General features: G+C 38.2%; 1 protein-coding gene across 4 annotated transcripts in view; it reads left to right on the top strand.

The window, feature by feature from the left end:
• Window positions 1-24,017, top strand: part of LOC113053975 (PH and SEC7 domain-containing protein 3-like) — a 103,453-nt gene that overhangs the window by 15,734 nt on the left and 63,702 nt on the right. The window contains exons 2-4 of one of the 4 annotated variants that reach the window (XM_026219147.1): window positions 5,912-6,023; window positions 9,148-10,018; window positions 11,562-11,954. In XM_026219147.1, the coding sequence (XP_026074932.1) occupies window positions 5,912-6,023; window positions 9,148-10,018; window positions 11,562-11,954 (1,376 nt within the window). Of the gene's footprint in view, window positions 1-5,911; window positions 6,024-9,147; window positions 10,019-11,561; window positions 11,955-15,408; window positions 16,093-19,461; window positions 19,700-22,367; window positions 22,598-24,017 lie in introns of those variants that run through there. The other 3 variants (XM_026219149.1, XM_026219151.1, XM_026219150.1) reach the window with 3 other exon arrangements.

The raw sequence follows: 24,017 nt of genomic DNA, 5'->3' as shown, positions 1-24,017 counted from the left end.
TGTGAGGGGTAGCAGTATGGTGAACTTAATGGTGAACAAAGAAGATTTTGTGCTTTTCCTGGGGCTTAACAATAACACAGTAGCATAAACACAATATCGGATTTATGCGTCTGACCGATACCCTGATCCAGCAAAAAAATGCCAGTATGGGAGTGATACCTACCCTCAATATCATTATAAAATGAATATCATCATTTTATTTCCAATCTTCAAGTACTTTTTCAGAAGTTAGCTCTGTTGCTAGTATGTTGTTAAGCTTTTCACAAAAAAAAATAAAATACAATTATATCACCTCTTATACTGGTGAACCCTTTCCTTTGGAAATTTAATACAACATTATTAATGCGTACGAAAACGGTTTAGAATATCGCAAAAAAAAAAAATGTTTCTGTGCATTTAAAAAGTTCAGTGCAGTGTATCATCGGGTCGGGCTACGGAGTTGAGAGAATGAGCTGCTTCAGCAAGAGTCGGCTGTTTCAAAACTTAGTAAGCATTTTTGAGCATCACTGAAAGAGAAAATGTCAGTATTTCATTGAGATTTGAGATTAGTATTGTGGATCTTGCAATTACACATTGTCCACCAGACACAGTGGCCGGTGGACAAAAAAAGTTTATTTCTATCCCTGAATCAGATCTAGCAGTTTTTAATGTTTTTCTGTAGGATAGGGTGCCAATCTGAGCACACCGCGCTTTTCAGAACGATAAGCTTTATAAAAATCAACGTGTTTCGGAAAGGCGGGGGATAGAGGAGCAACAGTAATTAAGGTGTTTTTGTATTTATTTTTTACCTTAAACCGCATAAACACATGTAATGTTTTTTTTAGCAACGTCACATGACCCCTTTAATTGTATTTTGATGGTAAATTTCTGTAGGATTCTGTACCGTTTTCAGTGAAGTGCAAACATGAACTGTAAATCTTAAACATGCTCAGAAATGGTGTATTATTCCTCTGGTCTTTGAGAATAATTACTGTGTTAGAAAAGATCACAGGCTAGCATGCTGTGTGTCTTAAATAACATGTTTTACCCTGAAGGCAAACCTCTGACTGCTCACTGTTGTGAAGAATCTGGATTGTCAGAATTGGTTAATAAAGCACTGTTTGTTGTATTTGTAATGTGTAACTTTGTTCTTATTTTTTAATAACAAAGATAAAATAATGACAAAGATTTTTATTTGCCTTCTTTGGCCTCAATGTCTGCCACTGTTATTTTTATTTTATATGTTGTTACTTTGTAAGTTTTGTTTTTTAAATAAGGGAATGTAGGTTGGCTTTACTACTTAGAAAACTTGTAAAATATTTAAACCAACATGACAAAGAATCGTGATATTACTTAATATGTGATATCAGCATTTATAGACATTCTGAACTCTATTAGTGTTAGACAACATGTTTCAGGACCTACTCATTGTCGAAATCATACTCTAGATTTAATACTGTCACATGGAATTGATGTTGATAGTGTTGAAATTATTCAGCCAAGTGATGATATCTCAGATCATTATTTAGTTCTGTGTAAACTTCATATAGCCAAAATTGTAAATTCTACTTCTTGTTACAAGTATGGAAGAACCATCACTTCTACCACAAAAGCTTTTTAAGTTATCTTCCTGATGTATCCGAATTCCTTAGCATATCCAAAACCTCAGAACAACTTGATGATGTAACAGAAACTATGGACTCTCTCTTTTCTAGCACTTTAAATACAGTTGCTCCTTTACGCTTAAGGAAGGTTAAGGAAACCAGTCTGACACCATGGTATAATGAGCATACTCGCACCCTAAAGATAGCAGCCTGAAAAATGGAGCGCAGCGGGAGGAAAACAAAACTAGAGGTATTTCGTATTGCTTGGCGGGAAAGTAACCTATCCTACAGAAAAGCATTAAAAACTGCTAGATCTGATTACTTTTCTTCTCTTTTAGAAGAAAACAAACATAACCCCAGGTATTTATTCAATACAGTGGCTAAATTAACGAAAAATAAAGCCTCAACAAGTGTTGACATTTTCCAACACCACAACAGTAATGACTTTATGAACTACTTTACTTCTAAAATCGTTACTATTAGAGATAAGATAAGAGGAGGCGGGGGTGGAGGGGAGGGTGGTCATTTTCGAGTAGCGGGCACTGCAGAACAGAAAGACCCCTCAGGGCTGGACGAGTGAACCATGGATGAAGGAGGGCTGGACGGGACCAGCGGAGATAACGGAGAGAGGAGAGGGGGCAGTTCGATCTCCGGATCAGATTCCCAGTTAATGAGATCCTCCTCCTTGTTTTGGCCCTTTTGCCATGCCATACTCAGCTCGCATTCAGGCGTGATGCCCTGCAGGGATGCAACGATTTTTCAGAACTGATCCGATCTGATACTGAAAATACTGAGTATCTGCCAATACCGCACAAATCCGATACAAGCACAGTTTTTTTTTATCAATGTAGAATTTCTATGCTTCTCTGTGTTGACCTGATCACAGCTCTTTCGTGTGTAAAACACGATCTACTACATACATATAACCTTATTTTAATGAAAAATAACAAATGAAAAAATATGTAATCATAATCTATGACAAAAATAGTATTATAATCTAGGTTGGTGGATAATTCAGTAGCAAAAGATACTCTAGATTCTAGAAAAATCACGGATGCACAATAATTTTATAAAGTCCAGTGAAATATCTAAATAAATCTAAAATCAGGTAAAATGTACACGTTGCTCTTTGTATTATTGTAAAATACATTCATGAAAAAACAAGTATAGACACACACACACACACACACTACATATACTGTATATATATATATATATATATATATATATATATATATATATATATATTTGCCGAGCCTAGTCATACTACGCAGTGGAAAAGCGCCATTAGTGAAATTAAAATATAACAAAACTAAATAGAAATTTTAAATCAAACCCCAATTCAAAAAAGTTGGACAAATAAAAGAAATCTCTTAATATAAACAAATTAAGGCTTTGTGCTCTTTCCGTTTAAAATTAGAGACAACCACCGGATTTTAATCATGATCCAAACAAAGATGCAGCATTAGTAGTTTTTAATCTGTATAATTTTGAATCAAAAACAGAATGGTCTGTCTTTAGTTTTGTGAAACCATACTACAGAAAATATCTGAAGGAAAAGGCAGATGAGCTGAATAAGACACAGATGCACTCTCTGAAAGCAGGTACTTAGGAACTGCAATAATAGTGGGATACCATTGTAAACAAAACAGCATTGCTTTTATGAATACTACTTTAATATGCATTGTTCAGAGGCAAAATTAAAAGAATATACCACTTAAACCTTTCAGTTGCCTTCAGAAATACATTCACTCCTACTCCAATTGTATCGCGATTTGTTGAGCATCTCAACCGATTTGAATCTTCACATATTTGAATCTATTTTCGACGGCTTGCGGTTAATCATTACATCCCCAATTTTGTACTAAGCATCCTGAAAGTATAGTAGTTATCAAGCACATGCAAAAAACTTGCCAGCAAAAATAATGATTATGTATTGGGAAAAATAACAAGGAGGTATTTAAATGTATTATTAATAAGCTAATGTTTTCTGAGTCCGTGTCGGCTGCAAAGATGAAGTTGATGATGCTGAATCGCCATCTCCATAGTACAATATACGTGCCTTCAGAGAGAAATTCATCTTTATTATGGATTACATAATCAAGTTATGTATTTGATTTGAATAGGTGAATTTTCACATTTCAAGCTTATTATTTATTTCTTAAGTCTATGAGGTGAGTAGCCTATTTGCGTTAATTTTGTTTGTGCCATGTAAAGTTGCTACTACTTTCACATTGTAAGAAAGAAATCTGTGACATTTACAATAAAATACTGTAGCTGTGGTTGCCAGAACTTTACAGAACTTTATTTAAAAAATATAGTAGCAACATTTTAGGTTTTACAGAATTAACTTAAATTTACAGTTAAAAACAAACAAATAAGCAATATACATGGGGCTCTCCAGAGAAGACACGGCCTCCACACACACACACACACACACACACACACACACACACACACACACACACACACACACACACACACACACACACACACTCAGCAGTCTGTCCCTCTCTGCTTGCCTTCTCATTCCTGTTACTGGAACAAGACACAGGTGTTTGTAATTTGCGTTTGATCCCCTTACTCACCGCTCTTCTCCCAACTCCCTCTCCCGCTGCAGACCTCGCTAAACCACCCTATCGCCACACTCATTCATTGATTTAATGTTAATATACCATCCTGTTGAAGTAATAATATCTGTTTTGTATCGTAATATGCCAATAACCACCAAGAACAGGTGGTGATGAGAAAGTTACATGATGAATCAAAGCTCATCACAAACAGCTTTTCAACAAGCTAAGAAAGTAAAAACTAATAAATAAAAGGTGCACAGTGTAATTCACACAAATACTTAAAACCACCATGGTAATCACACACTGTAGGCTAATAATGCAATAAATATTAATTTAACAACACTAGATATTCAGTTGATAAGAAAAAAGTATGAAGATACAGTTCTTTGAAAAAACATTAAAGGTGAAGTGTCATGCAGAGAATTCTGTGAATGCCAATTTACATTTTTTTTATTGTAAATTATACAGTGACTTGTTCTTTTTCACATCCAAAAACCGTTTTACAGTTATTCACTATTTATTCAGTTATTTATATTTGAGGTTAATGAATAATAGGTGAACGTTTGGATTTCATGATATACTGTAATTAATTCAAAGACAAAAATGTAGTTGACCGTTAGGGGGGCAGCCCTAGTCCCAAATCACAACTGACTGAACAAGGGGCATCATACAGTGACCTTTAAAGCTCAGCTCCAGTCCTCAGTGAGATCTTGGACTAGTCAGTAACTGTATTTCCTGATGTCTTGGCTCAGAGATGGTAATGTCAGTCATGGTTCCCCTCCATCAGATCAGATGTCAGCATGCTGATGTTGGACTTGTTGTATCTGTGCTTTCCAGAGTCTCTGATGCTGAACTCTAGTCTTAACAAACAAGAGAAATCAGGCAAACCTAAGCAGCGAGGTCAGATTTTCACTAAGGCTGACTTCTCTTGAGAAATTGAAAGCGGACACTGTTTGAGTCCGCCATGAGTTCAGTTCCAGTAATCCCACATGCTCATCATGTGGCGAGAGTGCGGTCAATTACTTGTCAGCTACAAAAGACACTGGTATTAAAAAATGAGCCCGTTTCTGGAAACAGAAACATTCCTGAGCCGCCTGGAGCAAGTCATAGTGACCGGCCTCCTGCGGGCACTTCAGCGAGACGTGCATGAATGCTAGACGCACACAGACAGCCTGACATTCATGCCACTCGCTGGACTCAAAGGAATAGTTTATCCTAAATTGACGATTCTCATTGACTCACAGTAAAAATTGCTCCAAACCTTATGTGGAACTCAAAAGTAGGTGTTTAAACTGTGTTATCATTGTTATGAAACTGCTGCAATTTGTTTTTAAATACATGAATATGTGTAAGAGCAAAATAGATGTGAGAGCTGTGGAGGAGAGGGAATGAGTTTCATTAAATAACTTGAGGATTTTGGGTCTGTTCTTCTCATAAAGCTATCGTATGGCTTATTTTGTCATATTTTAGTTTTGGAACTTGACAGCATCCATCTTGTGAAACTCATTTGCTGAAGTCTTTCTGTCTTTGGTTGTAATCCTGCCATATGCACACTTTACAAAAACATCTTTTGGTCAGCTGAAGGACTTTGTCTCTGATGAGTCAGTCTGACATCATATCCTCCTGATGATTAAACTAATGACATGTCTATATTGGAACCAGCTTTGCCATCAAAGAAGCTGGTAACTGGTTAAAGTGATGCTAAACGGATGTTAGTATAATGCATGTAAGTGTAATTCTGGTTTGTTCTTGCAGGGAGAAGCATTTGATCGGGTCAGCAGCTCCTCTGCACATGCACAGAGTGTTGCCAAAGCCAAGTACGAGTTTCTCTTCGGGAAGACAGAAGACAGAAGCTCATCAGATACTGGTACTTTTGTGTTCTTGTATTCTCACATGCAATTATTGTTTATATATATATATATATATATATATATTAGTATTAGTATTAGTAAACTGAAATTGCATGTAGCACATTTTCTCTTCAACTTACACCTTACTCTACTAACATCCTGTTCTTATGTCTGTAGTTCTTCATACTCTTATGATAAATAATACATATTTGACAGAGGCAACAACCTTGTACTTTGAGAGTAACTCATGCTAATTGAGGGATTAACTCCCAAAGTTGCAATTATTGTTGTTGTGATAATTATAGCAGCATTTGAGCATCAGTTGAACCTGTTTGATGTGGGCTATTTTTGATCAAAGGCATGCTATTCAACTGACGCATTATGTCTGAGAGTTTTAAGTAAAGCACCCGCTGACTCATAAACCTGCTGGTAAACAGCATATTTCCTTTCAGTGTTACCATGTTCAGTCTTTATAAGTATCTTTAGGCTTCTTGCTTCATTAAAGTAGTTCATAAAAGTTATGAATGGATTTTAAAAAGGCAAGCGGCTTGTTTTTTTATCAGATCCAGTTTTTCTAGTGAGGTCTTGCAACACTGGTCTCTGTGAAGAGCAATGTATGGGATTTCCCCAATACCACAGGGCTGATGGGAGAAACTTTAGTGGAGGGAGTAGCAAAATGTATGAGTCAGTGAAGACACACAGCTTTGTTTCTGTGATTTTCTAGCATCCAGTGGCATCCATTCTCAAGCTAACATTTTCCAAGAGGCAGCACTGCATTATTAACTAGTTCTGTTCACAAATGTCACTACCTTAAATGTTTGAGGAGTTAATTTGCCAACGGCCGTCATGATGAAACCTGTTTTAGAAGTGTATGTGAGTCACAAAGCTCAGATATTTCATTGGCTCGTGGTTTTCTCGTACTTCTTCAAATCCAAACCAACAGAAAACCAGTCAAACTCAACATGCTATCATTTGATTTACATAGTAATTTTTTAATACACTGGTTTGGGACAGTATTTCTCCAATTCCCTTTATTCACAGACATTTACATATACTTTATCCACATTTTGTGAGCCTGGAGCACAAAGGCAGTCATAAGTAGCACAGGTATTTGTAACAATAGCCCAAAATACATAGTATGGGTCCAAATATTCAAATTTTCTTTTATGCCAAAAATCATTAGGATATAAAATGTATGTGTTTAGCAGACGCTTTTATCCAAAGCGACTTAAAAGCAACCTACTGTACATTCAGGCTATCAATTTTTACCTATCAAGTATTGCCAGGGAATCAAACCCCCAACCTTGCGCTTGATAACGCAATGCTCTACCGATTGAGCTACAGGAACACTATTAATATGATCTCCATATTAAGATCATGTTCCTTGAAGATATTTAGTAAAAGGTTATTTATTCAGCTTTCAGATGATGTATAAATCTCAATTTCAGAAAATGTACCCCTATGACGGGTTTTGTGGTACAGGGTCACATTTCATCTCTGTAAACCAATAAACTTGGATTGGATAGTGGACTAAATCAATAGTTCATCCAAAAATCTTCTCACCCTCAGGTCATCCAAGGTGTAGTTGAGTTTGTTTCTTCATCAGATTTGGAGAAATGTAGCATTGAATGTCTTGTGAATGACATCAGTGAATGTCTCGAGAAGAGAAAAGCTGCAAATCCAGCAAGGCATTTCAACTTCAAACCATTGCTTCTGGCCAAAATATGAGTTTATAATCCATAAAAACGCTTCCTCCAGTGAAAAAGTCATAATCAACCCACATATTTGTTCAGAGCAGTTTTGGCTCTTGTATATTTCTCATCAGATGAGACGACTTTTGACCCTTTGACTAAACTAAAATGCAACTAGCATCTAGTTCTGTGCATCATTTAGTTCACAAAGGTTGTTCTGCAAATAATAATTAGTACACAAGCCCTGCTTTGTTGCCTGTAGAAACCAGAAAGCAGTATTTCTGAGAGAGTTTTACAGTGCTGACTGTTAACATGCTAAATCAAAGCACAGTATCAGCATAGGTAACACTTTCACATAGGGACTGAGTCTCACTATTAATTAGTTGTTTATTAGTATGTCTGTGTAACAAAATACACATCTCCATATTCATCGGGAAGAAGGAGGCGGGAACCGGCGCACAATCAAAACATAATTTTAATATTCAAAAATAAACAAAATAGCGCGTCAGCCCCTCACGGCGACTGACGCGCACAAATAAAAGCCAAAACATAAAATAATGTCCCAGGCCTGGTCCTCTCTCGTCCTTCACGATCGTCGCTCCAGTTTTATATCCTTCCATCCCCTATGTGGGACTCGATACTGGCGGTGGGGCGCAGGTGTAGCTCATCTCCAATCACTACACCTGGCCTCACTCCTCGTTCCCACGCCTCTCGGCCCCGCCCCACTCGCCACAGTCTGTTATTAACATATTGGCTGTTTATTAGTAGCAGTAGTAACTGTAAATAAGCAGCAAATTAGGAGACTATTGAGGCAAAAGTTGTAATTAATGAATTGTTAAAAGTGAGAATTGGACCTTAAAATAAAGTGTGACCATATATTTTTACCTAACTCAAATGTTTATATGTATTTAACTTAAATGTCTGAATATTTATTTTGTCTTCATTGTGTAAACTAGATCTATGGTTTTATCATTTCAACCTTTTTTGTCCGTCGTTTTGCTTTGATATTTTGTTTCGTTTGACATGAAGTGTCAGATCTTTATCTCACATACTGTACTGAACTCTACTGTAAGTGCATTGGGATGCAGCTCGATGTTTTTGTTCAAATTTTACAGTACATTTTCATTTTATTTCATTCCATAGACAAATGCTGCCACCTGCTGTTTGCTAATGTTTTACAGACCTTCACATTTCATGATAAACCAGTGCTTTCATTTCAGCTTGAAAAAATGAAAATTTCACATACAGTGGTTTGAATACACATTTTCTATAAGGAGCAAGTTTTTCATTTCTGGACAAAAAAATTATTTTATATTTTTGCACAAGTCACCTTATTATAATAATAATGATTATTGCTTAATAAAGTAATTACTGCTATCACTGACTGTCAGCAGATCCAGAAATTAACACCTAATGATCTCTAATCCTAATGTTTTGGTTTGTCAAACAGTCGCCCCTTCGACCCAAGAGAAACAGGAAAGCGGCTCAGGTCTTGAGTCTGCTCTTGATGAGGATGACATTGACGAGACGTCCCTCTTCCAGGAAATCGACAGAGAGCTGTCAAACCTATTGAGCGGCCTGACGGCTCGGAGTCAGCATGCTGCGGCCGAAGAGGACTCGCCGTCAGGAGACGCCACCTCACCCATGATCCCCTGCAACGGGCAAAACAAAACCCCGCCGCCACAACTGGATATGGCCGAGCAAGGCCTGGACCTTCAGAACGGCCGGTCCGAGTTAGCAGGAGACTCTCTCCTCACATCTGGTATGCTGTTTGACTCGTGGTGCGAGGCGCTCATAAAGGACCCCAGCTCAGTTATGGCAGCCGCAAACGAGTTGAGCTGCTTCAGCTCTGGGCCCAGTCGAGACCCCAGGAACGCATCAGCCTGCCAAAATAAATCTGACGCCAGCTCAACTCGAGCTGCAGCACAGTCTGTAGAGGTGCCCTCCCAAGAAACCGCTGGAAAGGAGATGGAGGGCAAGAGGGCCGGGTCACCCTCGCCCATCAGGACAGATGCCGACCCCTCGGGAGAACTGGTGGATGAGTCTCTAGAGGAATCCACTAAAATTCTGGCTGAGATCCCGGGCATCTTCAGTGGCTTTCTGGAGGGGGGCAAACTGCGGGACAAGCCACCGAAGAAGCTGCGGTTTGTGGAGAGCAGGGCGGAGAGCCTCGTGAACGGAGAGATGCAGAACGGAACGTACCAGAGCTGCAGTGTGAAAGAGGAAGTGACTCTAGACACACAGCATACAGAAGCCACAGGAGTGCCTCAGGGGTGTGTGCTGAGACCCGATCACAAACCAACAGAGAACGGCTCAGACAGGTACAGTACCTCTGCATCTCAGTCCTCACTTGCCAAAAGCCTGTAAGATAGTAGAGAGACACCACTATTTGGCATGAGCAAGCTGTTTTATATGGTACTTTTGTACTTTTAATTAAATTATAAAAATAGTTTCCTCCGGTGGATTTAATTTGGTGTTCGTTCAACAGGAAACAACGGTGTTCACAGGTAAATCAACTCCTTATATTTTTATAATAATATTATTAACAATTATTAATATTATTGACAAAAGTGTTGTTTTACAAATATTTTTTATGTAACTATTTATATAATTATGGTATTATTAACATGTTTAAATACCATTTTAACGATGCATGTGTTTAAAAAAATACTTGGTATTATGTGGAAAAATCCATCAATTATAAAATGCTTCAACATTAAAATAATCAGTAATGTATTTCTTATCTCTGTTTAATAGCAATTATAGTTTTTATTATACATTTTTAAATGAACACACACAATAACATTTTCTCAGTTCTAGTAATACTAGCTCTGCCTTGTTACATAGACAATGCGTGATGGATTTAAATGCTTTGCATTGATGTTTGATATTTTTTGGTATTAAATTAAAATATTAACATGTATAACATGCTTTTTGTTTACTTGTTTGCCATCTTGGCATGATTATTCCTGATTGACTGTTTTGACTGGTTGATTATTAACATGCATATTATTAGCATATTGTCTGTTTATTAGTACTTATGATGCACATTCTGTATATTAATGCTTTATTCTGAATGACAATATTCTAGATCCCTTAGACCTACTCAATACCTATACTTAAAAACTACACCTTACTTACTATCAATAAGCAGCAAATGATGAGCTTAATAAGGGGGAAAGTTAATGGTGAATACCCTAATCTAAAGTTTTACCAGCTTAATGTATAAATAGCTGTTATGTCAGGGGTGCACATATGATGTCAATGTAGGCATCTCACAGAGGTCAGTAAAAGCTGTCTAGAACGAGAGATATACACAGCTACACTTACAATAAAATATGCAATACACAGAGCAATCGTGCTGTTCATAAACTAATCTAGTTACTTTATATATTCAGTTCTGTAATTATAAGTTTCGCTTCCTTTATCCTTTCTGCTCGGTCTTCGTAAGAAGTTATCAAGCACAATTTAGAGGAAGCGTTGTGTTTACTTTAGTTGCTAAGAGGAACGAGGTTTGTGGTTTAGAATGGAATCAAACTTTTTTCAGCTTCCTGTGGGTGACTCTCATGAATTAGTCCAACATATACGGCTCATAAATAATGTTTTGCAGAAAGAATACTGCATTTAATTTTATTTTCATAATCACTGATTTCATAATAATTAATAATCATAATAATATTCACTATAATAAATCATGTGACTTTGCAAGATTACGGCTTAAGTTGGCAGATGTTGTAGTAAATGCTTGAGTTGTATCTATGGAAAACAAATAGGAAATGTCCTGAACTTCTGAATCTTTCTGTTAAGTGTCACACTTTGTGATGTGCTGCTGTTGAGATGTGCTTGTCTTTCTGTGTGTTTCAGGAGTTGTGCTGCAGGTGAGAGGGACACCACAGATGTCTTCAGCTGCCAGTTTGAGAACATCCTGGAGTCGGAGCGTCTGCGGGAGACTCTCTACAGCAGCGTGGACAATCTGTCCAACCCTGTGTCTGAACCCAGCTCTCAAAGCGCCCCGGGAGCCTCGTTTGCCTTCGACATCCCCCTCACGCCCATGATCCAGCAGCGACTCAAAGACAGAAGTCTGTTCCTGAGCTCGGACGCTGAGGTGCTGAGCGTCACCAGCTCGAAGGAGAGCGGCAGGGCAGCTCTGGAGGTGACCTCATCGTTCCTCTCAGTGGGTCGTGAAGACGCTGGAGCAGCTCCAGCAGACGCTTTAAACGACAAGGACCCCAGAGACTGGCTGCAGGGCTGTTTAAGGTAAGACCATACAGTTCAACGTATAAAAATGCTGAACGAATGGCCGACGACTCTTTGACTTTATCATGGTTGTGAGTATTGCATGCAGTGTTGCAATCATTCTCAGCACTGAGCGTTGTTTCGTTGTTTTTGTGCTGAAGAGCTTGTGTTGAATAAATGTGGCGCCCTCTACAGAAAGTCTTTTCCATTGCACTTAGAAGTTCAGACCAAAGTTACTGTATAATTGTTAACTAAACCTAAAACATTTTTGATACGTGAAATAAAATAAACATAAGCTGCAATAAAATAACTTATTTTATTTTGGCTAGTTTCCAAGGAAACATTTTAAATTCTTTTTCAACATCATTTTCATGATATGTAAAAATTGCCTTAATGCACTGTAAGTCGCTTTGGATAAAAGCGTCTGCTAAATGCATAAATGTAATTTAAATTTATTAAATTTAAACTTAATTTTAATTTAATTTTAATTGTAATTTAATTTTAATTTAATTTTCATGTAGTTTATGAAGTTGAACTAATAAAATAAATTCAAATACAAATAAAAGTTAAAGTAAAATAAAATAACAATATCAATGAATAAAAACTATATTGACATTTAAAAGCAATTACAAACATGAATAGTAAGTAAAAAATAATATTTATATGATACAAAAATAATTGTGGTTCAGTAAAGATGTTTGGACAATGACTGTAATTCATAAATAAATTAGAGTTGATGTTAAAAAGGCCAGTTCACTCAAAAATGACAATTCATCATTTAGTCACCCTCTGCTTGTTCCAAAACTATATGAGTTTCTTTCTTCAGAAGATATGTTGAAGATTGTTGGTAATCAGACAGTTGACCGTAGCCACAGTTTTTTTACAACATCTTGAGTGTGAGTAAGTGATGACAGAAAGACATCAGACTCGTTCAGAATATGGTGTCAGATGAAGTAAAGAAAAAAAAAACACATTTTAAATATAAAACTATAAAATGGATTAGGGGTCTTAAGGGTGGTTCATAAACGCCAGCAAACAACAAATTGCTCTGTTCATTCCTCTGTTAGTGACATCAGTGTCTGATTAAACATTTAAAAAAAAATGAAATTTAAAAAAAAATTTTATGAATAATTTATTTTTATTTATTTTTACTTATAGGAAGTGGAATAAAAAGAATAAACACTGTTCTAACCAGATGTCAACGAGTGAAAAATCGGTGTTAAGGGGTTTTCAAATATAAACCGACGGGACAACATTAAAAGAGTTATAAACTTCCAGTGCAAGACCGATAGAGACGTTTAGCAAGCATCAGCAGAGCTCAACTTTATGCAGATGAGCAAAGCAGAGAGTGAAAAAGTGATCAGGGTTCGTCTCCTGTACAACGATGTTACTCTCACCCTGCATCCCAGTGTTCATACTATCAATCCTAAATAGTATGTGAGATGAGAATAAGTGCGTCCCAAAGCATAGTATTTTGAAATAGAAAGCCCAAAGACCCGAATGGTCTGTGTGGATCCGTGCACACTCTGATGGCTAATATTACCCACAATCCATTGGGCTTTGACGAATGACTCGGTTGAGAACTACAAACATGGTGGATGTGCACGACCCACAGTAGAGAGTAGAGAGGTTTAGATAAAGGGGTTTGAGTTACTAATAATCAACATCTAACCTGGTAATAAATATTCATTTAATGTAATCTGTGTTGTATTTCATCTGCAACAGCAATGTGAACTTTTATAGACATCCATTTGTTTGTTAACTTTAATAAATGCATCATGCAAAAAATATTATCAGAGTACTCTGAATGAAGAACCACAGCTCACAGATCAGCGTGCTTCTTCTTTTCTCTCTGATGTGGTAGGAAGTTAAACATAATGAAATGTGGAGGATGTTGAACTGTGACAAGATGATTGACAGGCCAGTTTACAGTGACAGGATGGGATTAATTAATCATCAGAGCGCTCTGTTAACGACGCAACTGTATAGTGATAGTATGTCGCAAAGCTTGTCTACTATTCTTCTTTTTCTTCACCAAAAAAGTACATACTTTAAGGTTAAAGTATAAGTAGGCACATTGGGACGCAGCATTCTTGTGGAAACGAACTAGCCACTAACACGGTCAATTAATTAATTGATTCAAGATTTCTGAGATGCTGCTGTATTGAACATGGCACCTGATGACTAATTTACTATTCTTTTGGTCCGTCATTTAGTTTTTTGGTTTGATTCATCACACACAGTTTGCGCAAAAATGCATGGATTAAAATCTGTATTTAAATAGATTGTAAGATATAGATTGTACTGCATGTTAGTTGCTTATTGTTCCCAAGAGCATGATTTATTCAAGTCCTCATGTTTTGCTAAAAAGGAACTGTGCTTCTAACCGCCGGTGGAGAGCTGTAGTTCCTAGCGTGTAAGTTTGTGATGGTGATCGTTTGAAGTGTGGTTTCGGGAAACACTGACTCGTTGAAATATGTTGGTAACTTGTTGTGACCATAGTTTGCTAATGATGCTTTTGGGAAGTTCACCCCTGAATGGCTGTGTTTTGTGAGTGTGGGAATTACAGCTTATTTTCACACTCATTGTGGACAGAATAATTGTAGCTGTGATCATTAACTACAGGCTGTGTATGATTCATAAAATCCCAACTTCACAGTCAGAGCTCAGTGATTTCTCATCCTTTCCCTACTTCTTATTCTAGTGATTATTTTGAAAAGCACCTTTCTAAATTACTTATTAATTCCAATAAAAATCAACTGTAATAATAAATTGCCATGTTAACTAACAGAAAGCAGTAGATCTAGTTATGGCAGTACAGCAAAACTATTTTTAATTTTGCTGATGTTGATACTTTCATATTGATTTGCCGTTCACAGTTTCAGTACACTTTCATGATTTTGTGCTCATCGTCATTGAAGCTCATTTCCTCTGTGGCCATAAAACACTGCAAAGTTTTAGGTGTGACAAATGCATTTAAACACAAGAAACATTTATGATTATTATCAATGTTGAAAACAGATGTGCTGTTTAATATTTGTTTGGAAACCATGATACATTTTCTTCTGTATTCTTTTCCCATACTTTTAAATGGTGGGGTATTTTTTTAATGCATCAGTATGATAAAAATCAGAGGAATAATGTACAATGACCAGGTCATTATCAAAAAATAAGAATCAGAAGAACCTTGTTTTTTAGCTGTTGATGTTACTTTTAAACTTCTTTCTACCCTTAGACTGCAGGGCTGATGGGAGAAATGATGGTTTAGAGAAAAACTGGCGTCAGAGTGAGTCAAGACACGAACAGATATGACATTTTCTAGAAGAGAGTTTCCAAAAGAGAGTGAAACTGCATTAACAGTTACGTCACACTCTACTAACTCTGTTAACACTATGTGGGTTTGAAGTAGATTCAGTTGGAATTAATATTTTGTACAATACTGTCCTGTTAATAACTCATCTGTGTGTACAGAAGAAGACTAATGAGACACAGATCAGCCGAGTTCAAACTGCACAGAATGATGGAGCTCTTGTGTTTTATAGATGAGTGAATTATTAAACCTGCTGTTGACTGCATTCAATCAACCTCTCATGATATAATTTGGTGAACCATTGCTCATGTATGGATATAATATAATTAATAAAACACATTTGACTCCAACATGCACTGAGAGAACTGATCAGTAAACATGCATCCTCACCCGCACACTCGTCAGAAATCAGGCTACACTTCCTCATCATCAGCCCTTCTGTTATTTATAGCTCCAGCGCGGCAGGCTTCAGCCTCGTGCCCCAGAGCATGATGGATGTAAATAAAGCACATCTCTGTGTCGTTCCATTCACACACGCGTGTTGGGCCCAGCCCCCCCTCCACCCGTCTGTCTGCTCGGACGTCCCGCAGACGGAGTGAGCGCAGCGGCTGCAGTGATCACACTTGCTACAGTAATGAATAAGCACAAACAGAGCACCGTGTCCTAGCAGCCCGCAGGAAACTGCACGCGCCGTCTCCATGTAGGTCAGAGCCGAGCATCCGTCCGGACGGTAGGACACGTCAGGAGTTCGTCCACACGCACCGCCGACCGACCGACTCTCATGGGCTCTGTAATGTCCAGCTGCTTTCCCCTGCCAGGCCTGTCCGACGCCGAGCAAGCGTCTGTCCAGTAAGTCTTGACCTTTGGCTTGCATGACACGCTTCTCAGACACCGTGGCGATTCACGTGGGCAGTGTGTGTGTGTGTGTGTGTGTGTGTGTGTGACTGCAGTGACGTCTCCGCAGCAGCTCTCGTGTCTGTGAATGTCCTCTGCTGCTGAAAGCCTGACGCTTTCCTTTCTTTGTGTGATTCTCCCCTCCCTCATGACTCCAGTGGGCTGATCCTGAAGCACATCAGAAATGATAACAACCGTAAATGTTATGATGAATATATCGTTGCCTGTATTGTAATTTCATTACTCACCTACAGCTGAGTCGAGATCATTGACACCTTTACCTGTCTGTTTATGCTGTTAATTTATTGTTGTATACGAATTCTGTCTTGAGTGCAAATGCAGGCTATTTAATTTTATAATAAAGGGAATAAAAACAATCAGGTTATTGCTTGTGTTAGGATAAAGATGTGGTCATGTTAGCAGAAACTCAGGTAAAAGACAAATCCATTAAGGTGCTGTCACATTTACGGCAAGTTTCCAATAGAAATTGAGTGACTCCTCATAAATTCTGCATCAGGTTCAAGTTGTTCACATGGATTCTGTGGACTTTTGTCTGTAGAAAAAGTCCTGTCTACTGTCAATACTATATCTATTAAGCACAGATGTCAGTTTGAAACCAAGCAGCCTTCTGCTGGTCAACTTGAAAAACCAACTTAAACCCATTGCAAAATCTGTGGGGGAAGTCCCTCAGCCTCACACACAATTTTCCATTACAGAGAATCTTATTAAAATAACTTTTTACAATGGAGAAAAATGTGTCGAACCACTGTAAAAATGAGTGCAAGTGTTTGTTCTACACAACATCCGAATATGCTGTTTTAAACTCAGGGTAAGGCTTTCTCAATCCAACATTCAAAACTTGATAAAGTCTTGATAAACTTCCTTTATCTAGTATTTCCAAAAATGTCATTTTTGCAAGCAACTTTATCTTTTGTCTGCTACAGACGGTCTAGTCTGCCATAACAATTTTAGAGTTTGCACTATTTTTCTGAAAGCATTAACTGCAAACTGCAGTATTTACTCCTCATAAGTAATGGTGTGTTTGTGAATTTGGGAGGAAATGAATTGCTTTTCCAAGTTATCATGCTATTTATATCCATCAGCGCTTGTCCCCAGACCATAAGCCTTGTTCTCAGTAATGCTGATGAAAGCAGTCTTCAGTTGTTCTGCTCTGTGAGGTGTCACCCTTTACTTCCACATGGTCACACACACGCGGAGGTGAACAGTGTGTGTGGCAGGTGCTGATGTCATGTGATGGGGCATCATGGGCTCTCAGCTGCTCTAGAGGAAGTAGCTCTCAGCAGCGCTCTGGGTTTGTGCCAGTGCTGGATGTGTGAGTCAGCACCAGCGCCCCGGTGCCAGGCGTCTGTCTGCTCACTGTCCCGCACACAGACCTGTTTCATCTAACAACCCTTCATTTCTCCACTCATACATTTTGCCTGTGTGTTCCTCATCTGTTTTGGTCAGTTTGGTTGGGGGGTATGAGTAAGGGTCTCTTAATTTTGTCACTACATACCTCATTTACTACATCAGCCTCTTATTTATTGCATGTTGCATGCAAACTGCAAAAAAATCCCTAAAATTAAATCAGTAGTTTACAAATATAATTCAAGTTATATCATAACACAAATGCGATGTTTCTAGCAGAATTCTCTTGTGATATTGTAGTGGAGTACCTGAATGAACTGAAATCTGGTACTGTACATGAATGCGCTCTTAAGTGCAGTTAGTACAGTGAATGCACCTATCATCCTCAATATTGGGGAATCATTCTGATTGAATTAATTTATATGGTGACAAACAAAAAACTTTCTATAGACATCTTGTGGGTTCAGACCATAGACTGTGTAAGAACATGGATGTAATGTCTGTGTTGTCACCTGTAGGTTTCTGAAGAGTGTTTTTGAAGCTCAATGTGGGTGGAGCCAGTCGTTGCCATCTTAGCAGCGTGTCACCACCTGGACAAAGAGGCGGGATCTGTTTGCTGAAGCCACGCCCACCTATCTCGACAGTGTTGACAGCAGCGGCAATCCTCCTGTCACTCAAGGGACCACGCCCTTAATTATGCAGAACTTTAAGACTTAATATAATTTTAACGGATGAGTTAAAAAATTCACCCCCTCACAGTTTTGTCATGAAGTGCAAAATTAGCTATGTAGACCAAAGCCACTTTTTGTACTAGGCTGTAAACACATTTTTTTTTTCTCCTGTAAATTTGGGCATTTTACCATAGGCGGTCTATGGGACTGACTCTCTTTTGGAGCTAGTCTCTAGCGGCCAGTCATTAAATTGCAGCTTTAGTCACTTCCGTGTTGGTTTCACGAGAGATAGCAGAAGGTTGCCGCTTGGTTCAGACGTACAACTAGAGACCACCTAGAACACCACCAGCAACCAGATGCACTAAAATCTGCTCAGGACATCTTAGGAACCACATTGTGCCCTTCAGAAACCATTGAAAATAGCTTATCTGCCTAACAGCACTCCAGAAGCTGCCCACAACACCCTAGCAACCACCTAAACCCAATCAACTGCATATCAGTGTCCTAAAACCAATCACAACACCTTTAGTAATCACATACAGTAACAACAACTTAGCTCCCACCCAGAATCAGAGCAACATTTATATTTCAGAATATGTAAATACCTAGCTAGATTAAATCTTATGAGCACATAGCATATAACTGTACCTGAATGAGATCTGGAGACATTATAGAAAGCACAAGAAGTAAACCCTGAAAAAGTGAAAGTGTCAAATGACACTTGTTTGTGTTCCCAGTGTTTCAGGATTCATCAGGCTGACGGCTGATCTGCGCTGCTGGGATTGAATTGATCAGCACACACCCTGCTAATCTACTGACCCGGCCAAGATCTGACTCTAGGAGAGAGATGCTGTGTGTGTGTGTGTGTGTGTGTGTGTTGGCTGACTCTAGCGCGTCTGAGTTGTTGCTCATCAGCCTCATATTTCACCGGCCTGCCCTTCTGCCCAAGGCCGAGCTCTTTACAGCCACCACCTCATCACATGATAAAGCAGCAAAAACAACCGTACAGACGCAGATATCTGCACAGATCCTTCTGAAGGTCAACACACACACACACACACACACACACACGAATGCCCTGTGCTTTTGCAGGGACTTCTGCTGCAGAAACACTGGGAAGCATTCTTGTGGTAATCTGCTGGAAGATCAGGCTGTATCTGTTAGCTCGATGTCATCTGCTGTTATTCTGGCGCTCAGAAGACGCCCAGAGATAATCTGAGGTCAATCTCAGTGCTGGTGAAATGTGGGAGCAGGAATAGGGAAGTTAGAGAATGTTTGGAAAGGGTGGGGGGTGACATGTGTATGCTTTCACTTCATACTTTCAGTGCGAGGGAATTAAAAACTAACTTGTTCAGTGCTGTGTGGTTCGTCCACCATTCTGTAGTACAGATGGAGGGAGGCGCTTTCAGACCTTCATCTCAAGTCCTCTGCTCTGTTGCTGTTGCTGAACACTTTCTGTTACTCTGATCATCAAGTGTACATTCGTCTACCCTTGATATTTTTGGACTTCGGTCTGTTCTCAGGTCAGTGCCTCTACTGTTGTTGGCTCAGGATGGTGATGTGGTGAATGTCTTCACTGTTTGTGCAGGTTTTCTGTGCTGGGCTGGATCTGTCTCTCTCTTCTGTAGTAGTTGTGCTGGAGCCTTCTGTATAATTGAATTAAATCTGTAGCATTTTATTTCAGTTGTCTGTTGTGGAAGAATGATTTCCTGCTTTAGTGTTATGGGAAAGAAAATCATTCAAAATCATTTCATATCCCCATGATACAGATCCTGCTGTGATATTTGGGGATTTGTAGGAAATGGTCTTCTTAATATGTATTCTGAAACGTGAAAAGCATGATTCTTAAATTCTTGATTGTGATTTCTATGTTGTGAAAGATTCATCCATAAATACATTTGGTTTTTGAAATTTCTTTGACCTTATGTTAACAACCACTGATCTATAATAGAGAGCTGGATTGCTCATGTCCTTGTTTTTATATCTCAAGTAGCCCTGTACGTTCTTACAATGCTAACATCCAATGCATGTAAATGGAATTTCCCCTGCGTATCAAAAAGTCAAGTTCATATTCATTACAGTATTTTCAATATATGACAAAGTGCTCAGTTTGAATAGTTTTGTGCTTTTTATAGGCGTACCTTAACTGTTCATGTAATTATGTTGTTTTATTGGAGGCTAACTGTAATCATTTATACAATGATTCATCTTGATGCAGTAAATGATTTAAACGTTGGTTAAATTAATAATTAATTAAACACACACATGTGATATTCTGCTCTTAAATGATAAAGCTAGTAAAACGCCACAGAATTTGGAAGAAGAGTCTGATATAGATGTTCCTTCATCAGGACATAAACAATACACACATCATAACATAATTCAGAGAAATAACGGTGACTACATATGGTACAGACTTAGACATTAAGTGTTATTTCCAAGATGATGCATGGTAAGCTTTGAAATTCAATACAATATAGAGCAGTATAGTTAGAGGATAATATTTGCAGTACATTCTAATCAGTTTCTGATAATAATACCAGATAATATGTTCATGTTTAATATTTCCTGAATAATTATGTACATAAAGAAATATTGTGTTGGATATGATTTTAGGTTAAGGTTTTGGCTGTTTGGCTCGAACTCTTCTGGTGGATTCACCGCCGAATGACCGTTAATAACTCATTATACAGATCAGTGGTTACAACTCCATCTTCCAGCGAAAATGACAGTCCACTTTAAGCCCATGCCTTCACAATCAACAGCAAGCTTGTGCAATGCCCACATTTCAAAATCCATTCAACAACCAGTGGAGATAACTAAGTACCTGTCTTACATGTTTGTATTGTTTGGAAGAGAAAAACGTCACTTCTTCCATTTCATCACAACTTTATCATACTTAATCCCACTTTGCATACTTCTAATTATTCAATGCCATTGTTCATCATTTAGCTCTGGTTCTTGAATTTGATTGGTGGTCCAGGGCTGGTGGCTCCAGAGCGTGATTTATCCCTCGTCTCTGGAACCGAGGAGGAATAATCGAGGGGAATACAGAACACAGACTGAAAGGGAACGAAGGCGATTCTGCCAATACCGCTGACACACTTTATCAAGTTGCATTGCAGTATTTGTTTGTACCAATTAATAAAACATTATATTTACAGTTATCATACTTAAGTGTGAATGGCCCTTTAGTGGTGTTTTATTTCTGAAGGTTGCATTGACATGCCAGTAGGTGGTGACAAGTCAAGTCAAGTCACCTTTATTTATATAGCGCTTTAAACTAAATACATTGCGTCAAAGCAACTGAACAACATTCATTAGGAAAACTGTGTGTCAATAATGCAAAATGACAGTTAAAGGCAGTTCAAGTGACTGTTAAAGTCGTTGAATTATTCATGCAACCTATTCATTCAAAAACGCTGAGTTGTTTAGTAATGCCACTTCTGTGTTGCTTAAATAGCTTTGGGCTGGGTTATAGTTGGCATATTAAGCTTCATCAGTAAGTGAACAGTAACCCTATTATCACTTTATCATTCCTGCAGTTTGCTTTGCTTCTCAACAATGTCATTTTTACATGTTGTTAACATTAAGTATATAGTTGTTGTTGTTTTTTGCATTGTTAATCAACATTTTAGCCTTGGTTCTGACCAGTTACACAATCTGCCTGAGGCCAGAGTGAATGTCTGTGTTTTAGCAGCACAGCTGGCCAGACACTCCCTTCAGGGCCCCAGAAAACCCCAGCATTGTGTGGTCACTGTCTGTAGAACTGCTCTGCTGGTGAGAGATACACCAGTTTCCCTGCAAGAAGTGTGTTTCAGCACAGTGCACTTACGTCCTGATTGAGAGTTCATAACAATTCTTTATAGTCTGAAAATGATATCTGTATTTCACATAGTGTTTGAGTTAAACTGGAATTAACACCAGCTTTCTGTAAGGTGTGGTCAGTTTCAGTTTTATAGTCGTGCTCTGAAATGAATTAAATGTTCTGGTTGTGTAATGTTGTTTCTGTTATGTTTAAAGCATTCCATGCATACCGCACACATATGTGCATACTACATTCCTAGTAGCCTAGCTGTAGTGTGGTTGCACGCCATTGGGAACACATCCCAAGAGCTCCATCTGCTCTTTGTCAGTCTTTCAATTGTTCTGTGAGAGAACTTTTTTAAAGAAGAGGATGTTCCCGCTCTTCTTCTCCCTCCTCCTGTGCGCTGAGTTCTGGCGGAGAGCAGCAAGGGTTTGTGGGAAATGCGTGAGAGATGAGCAGACGCTAGTATGAGCCGAACTTTAAACAGCGCTTTATTTTCGTGCTTTAACTGTCGAGGTGTGAACTTTAACTGCGTGTCTCTGTCGGGATGTTAAGGAAAGCGTTGCGCGAGAGTTGGAGGTTTGCGCTCTGGACGTGTGCGTGAAATCTGCAGGTAAACAAAGACACTACTGAAAGTTTGATAAACGCACGATCGCGACGCAACACATCAGAACGCGACGCGCTCTTTATAATCATTAAAGCTTGAACAGTTGACGCGCGTGCCGGTAACTTCTAAAAAGGAACGTTGCGTTCTGTTGTGACGCGTCACGTCGCTTGCAGAAACGGTGGAGTGAAATGTTATAATGTTTTTGTGAATCACAGTGAGCCTTCTTCAACTGTACTACAGATAAAAAGACTGCAGTGCTTATCCCAGGAAAGAATTCCACTTCTCATTAAAAAAAAAAAACGAATTTGTGACGGGTCCAGTTTTCTTTATGTACACAAAGCATACTGTTTTTAGAGACCTGTTTCCTCCTTGAGCATCAGTGAGCGTTTGAAGTTTCTGTAATAGTTGTGTATGAGTTCCTCAGTTGTCCTCAGTGTGAAAAGATGGATCTCAAAATCAAACAGTCATTGTTGGAAAGGATTCAAATTCACAAAAGATTTCGGAAAACCAAGGAATTTGTGGAACCTTGAAGTATTTTTATGAAGAACAGCTGGCAGTTTAACTGTTCAGGACAAACAAGGGACTCATGAACAACTATCACAAAACAAACAAACAAACAGCTGTGGATCATCCAGATGTAAACTTTTGAAAAAAAATTTTTTAACTATTATTTTCTCTTGTGGACTATATGTAAATGTATTTTATTTATTCGTCATTTACAGAACTTTTCTTTACAATATTAGTAGTTTTGCAATGAAGATGCATTTTTTTTTTATTCAGACAAAATGAAATATACATTTGATACAAATGCAAGTATTAAACATTATGCATAAAATACAAGAACAGTAGCATTTCATTGGTCTACCTTAAACACATCATGATCTTATCCTGTTTGGAGTGTTTAAACAACTGTGCAATCTAATATATTAAATTGATATCATGGGTGTAAACTACCCTGGTAAAATGTGAGATTATGAGACATCTTAGACTGTGTTTACACCTGTATTCATGTGTGTGATGTATCTTTGAAGTGTTGTGTGCTGGTGTAGTGTGAACAGAGATGCTTTGGTGATCTGTTTCTGATATGTCTGCCTCACTGTGGTGTAACTTCAGAACAGCAGGCTGTGGATTTACATCATGTCCAATATCTCAAACCCGTCTCTTCTTACTATTTATTCAGTATTTAAGGAGATTCCTATTTTAGGTATTGGTGTCCAATATTATTTTACTTGTTTTGCATTTTTTTCCAAGAATATTACATTGATTTGGCATTCAATTGCCTATAAAATAAGTCACTATTAAAGGAATAGTTCACTCAAAAATGCAAAAATGAAAATTTGCTGAAAATATTCTCTAAGGCCATCCAAGAAGGAGATAAGAATTTTGCATTGCATTATATCAATCAATCACCTTTATTTTTTATATT

The sequence above is a fragment of the Carassius auratus genome, chromosome 35 (assembly GCF_003368295.1).
Source record: "Carassius auratus strain Wakin chromosome 35, ASM336829v1, whole genome shotgun sequence".
In the NCBI taxonomy this organism is placed as follows: Eukaryota; Metazoa; Chordata; class Actinopteri; order Cypriniformes; family Cyprinidae; genus Carassius; species Carassius auratus.
Note: the sequence above shows the minus strand (reverse complement) of the source record. Positions and strands in the feature narration are given on the sequence as shown.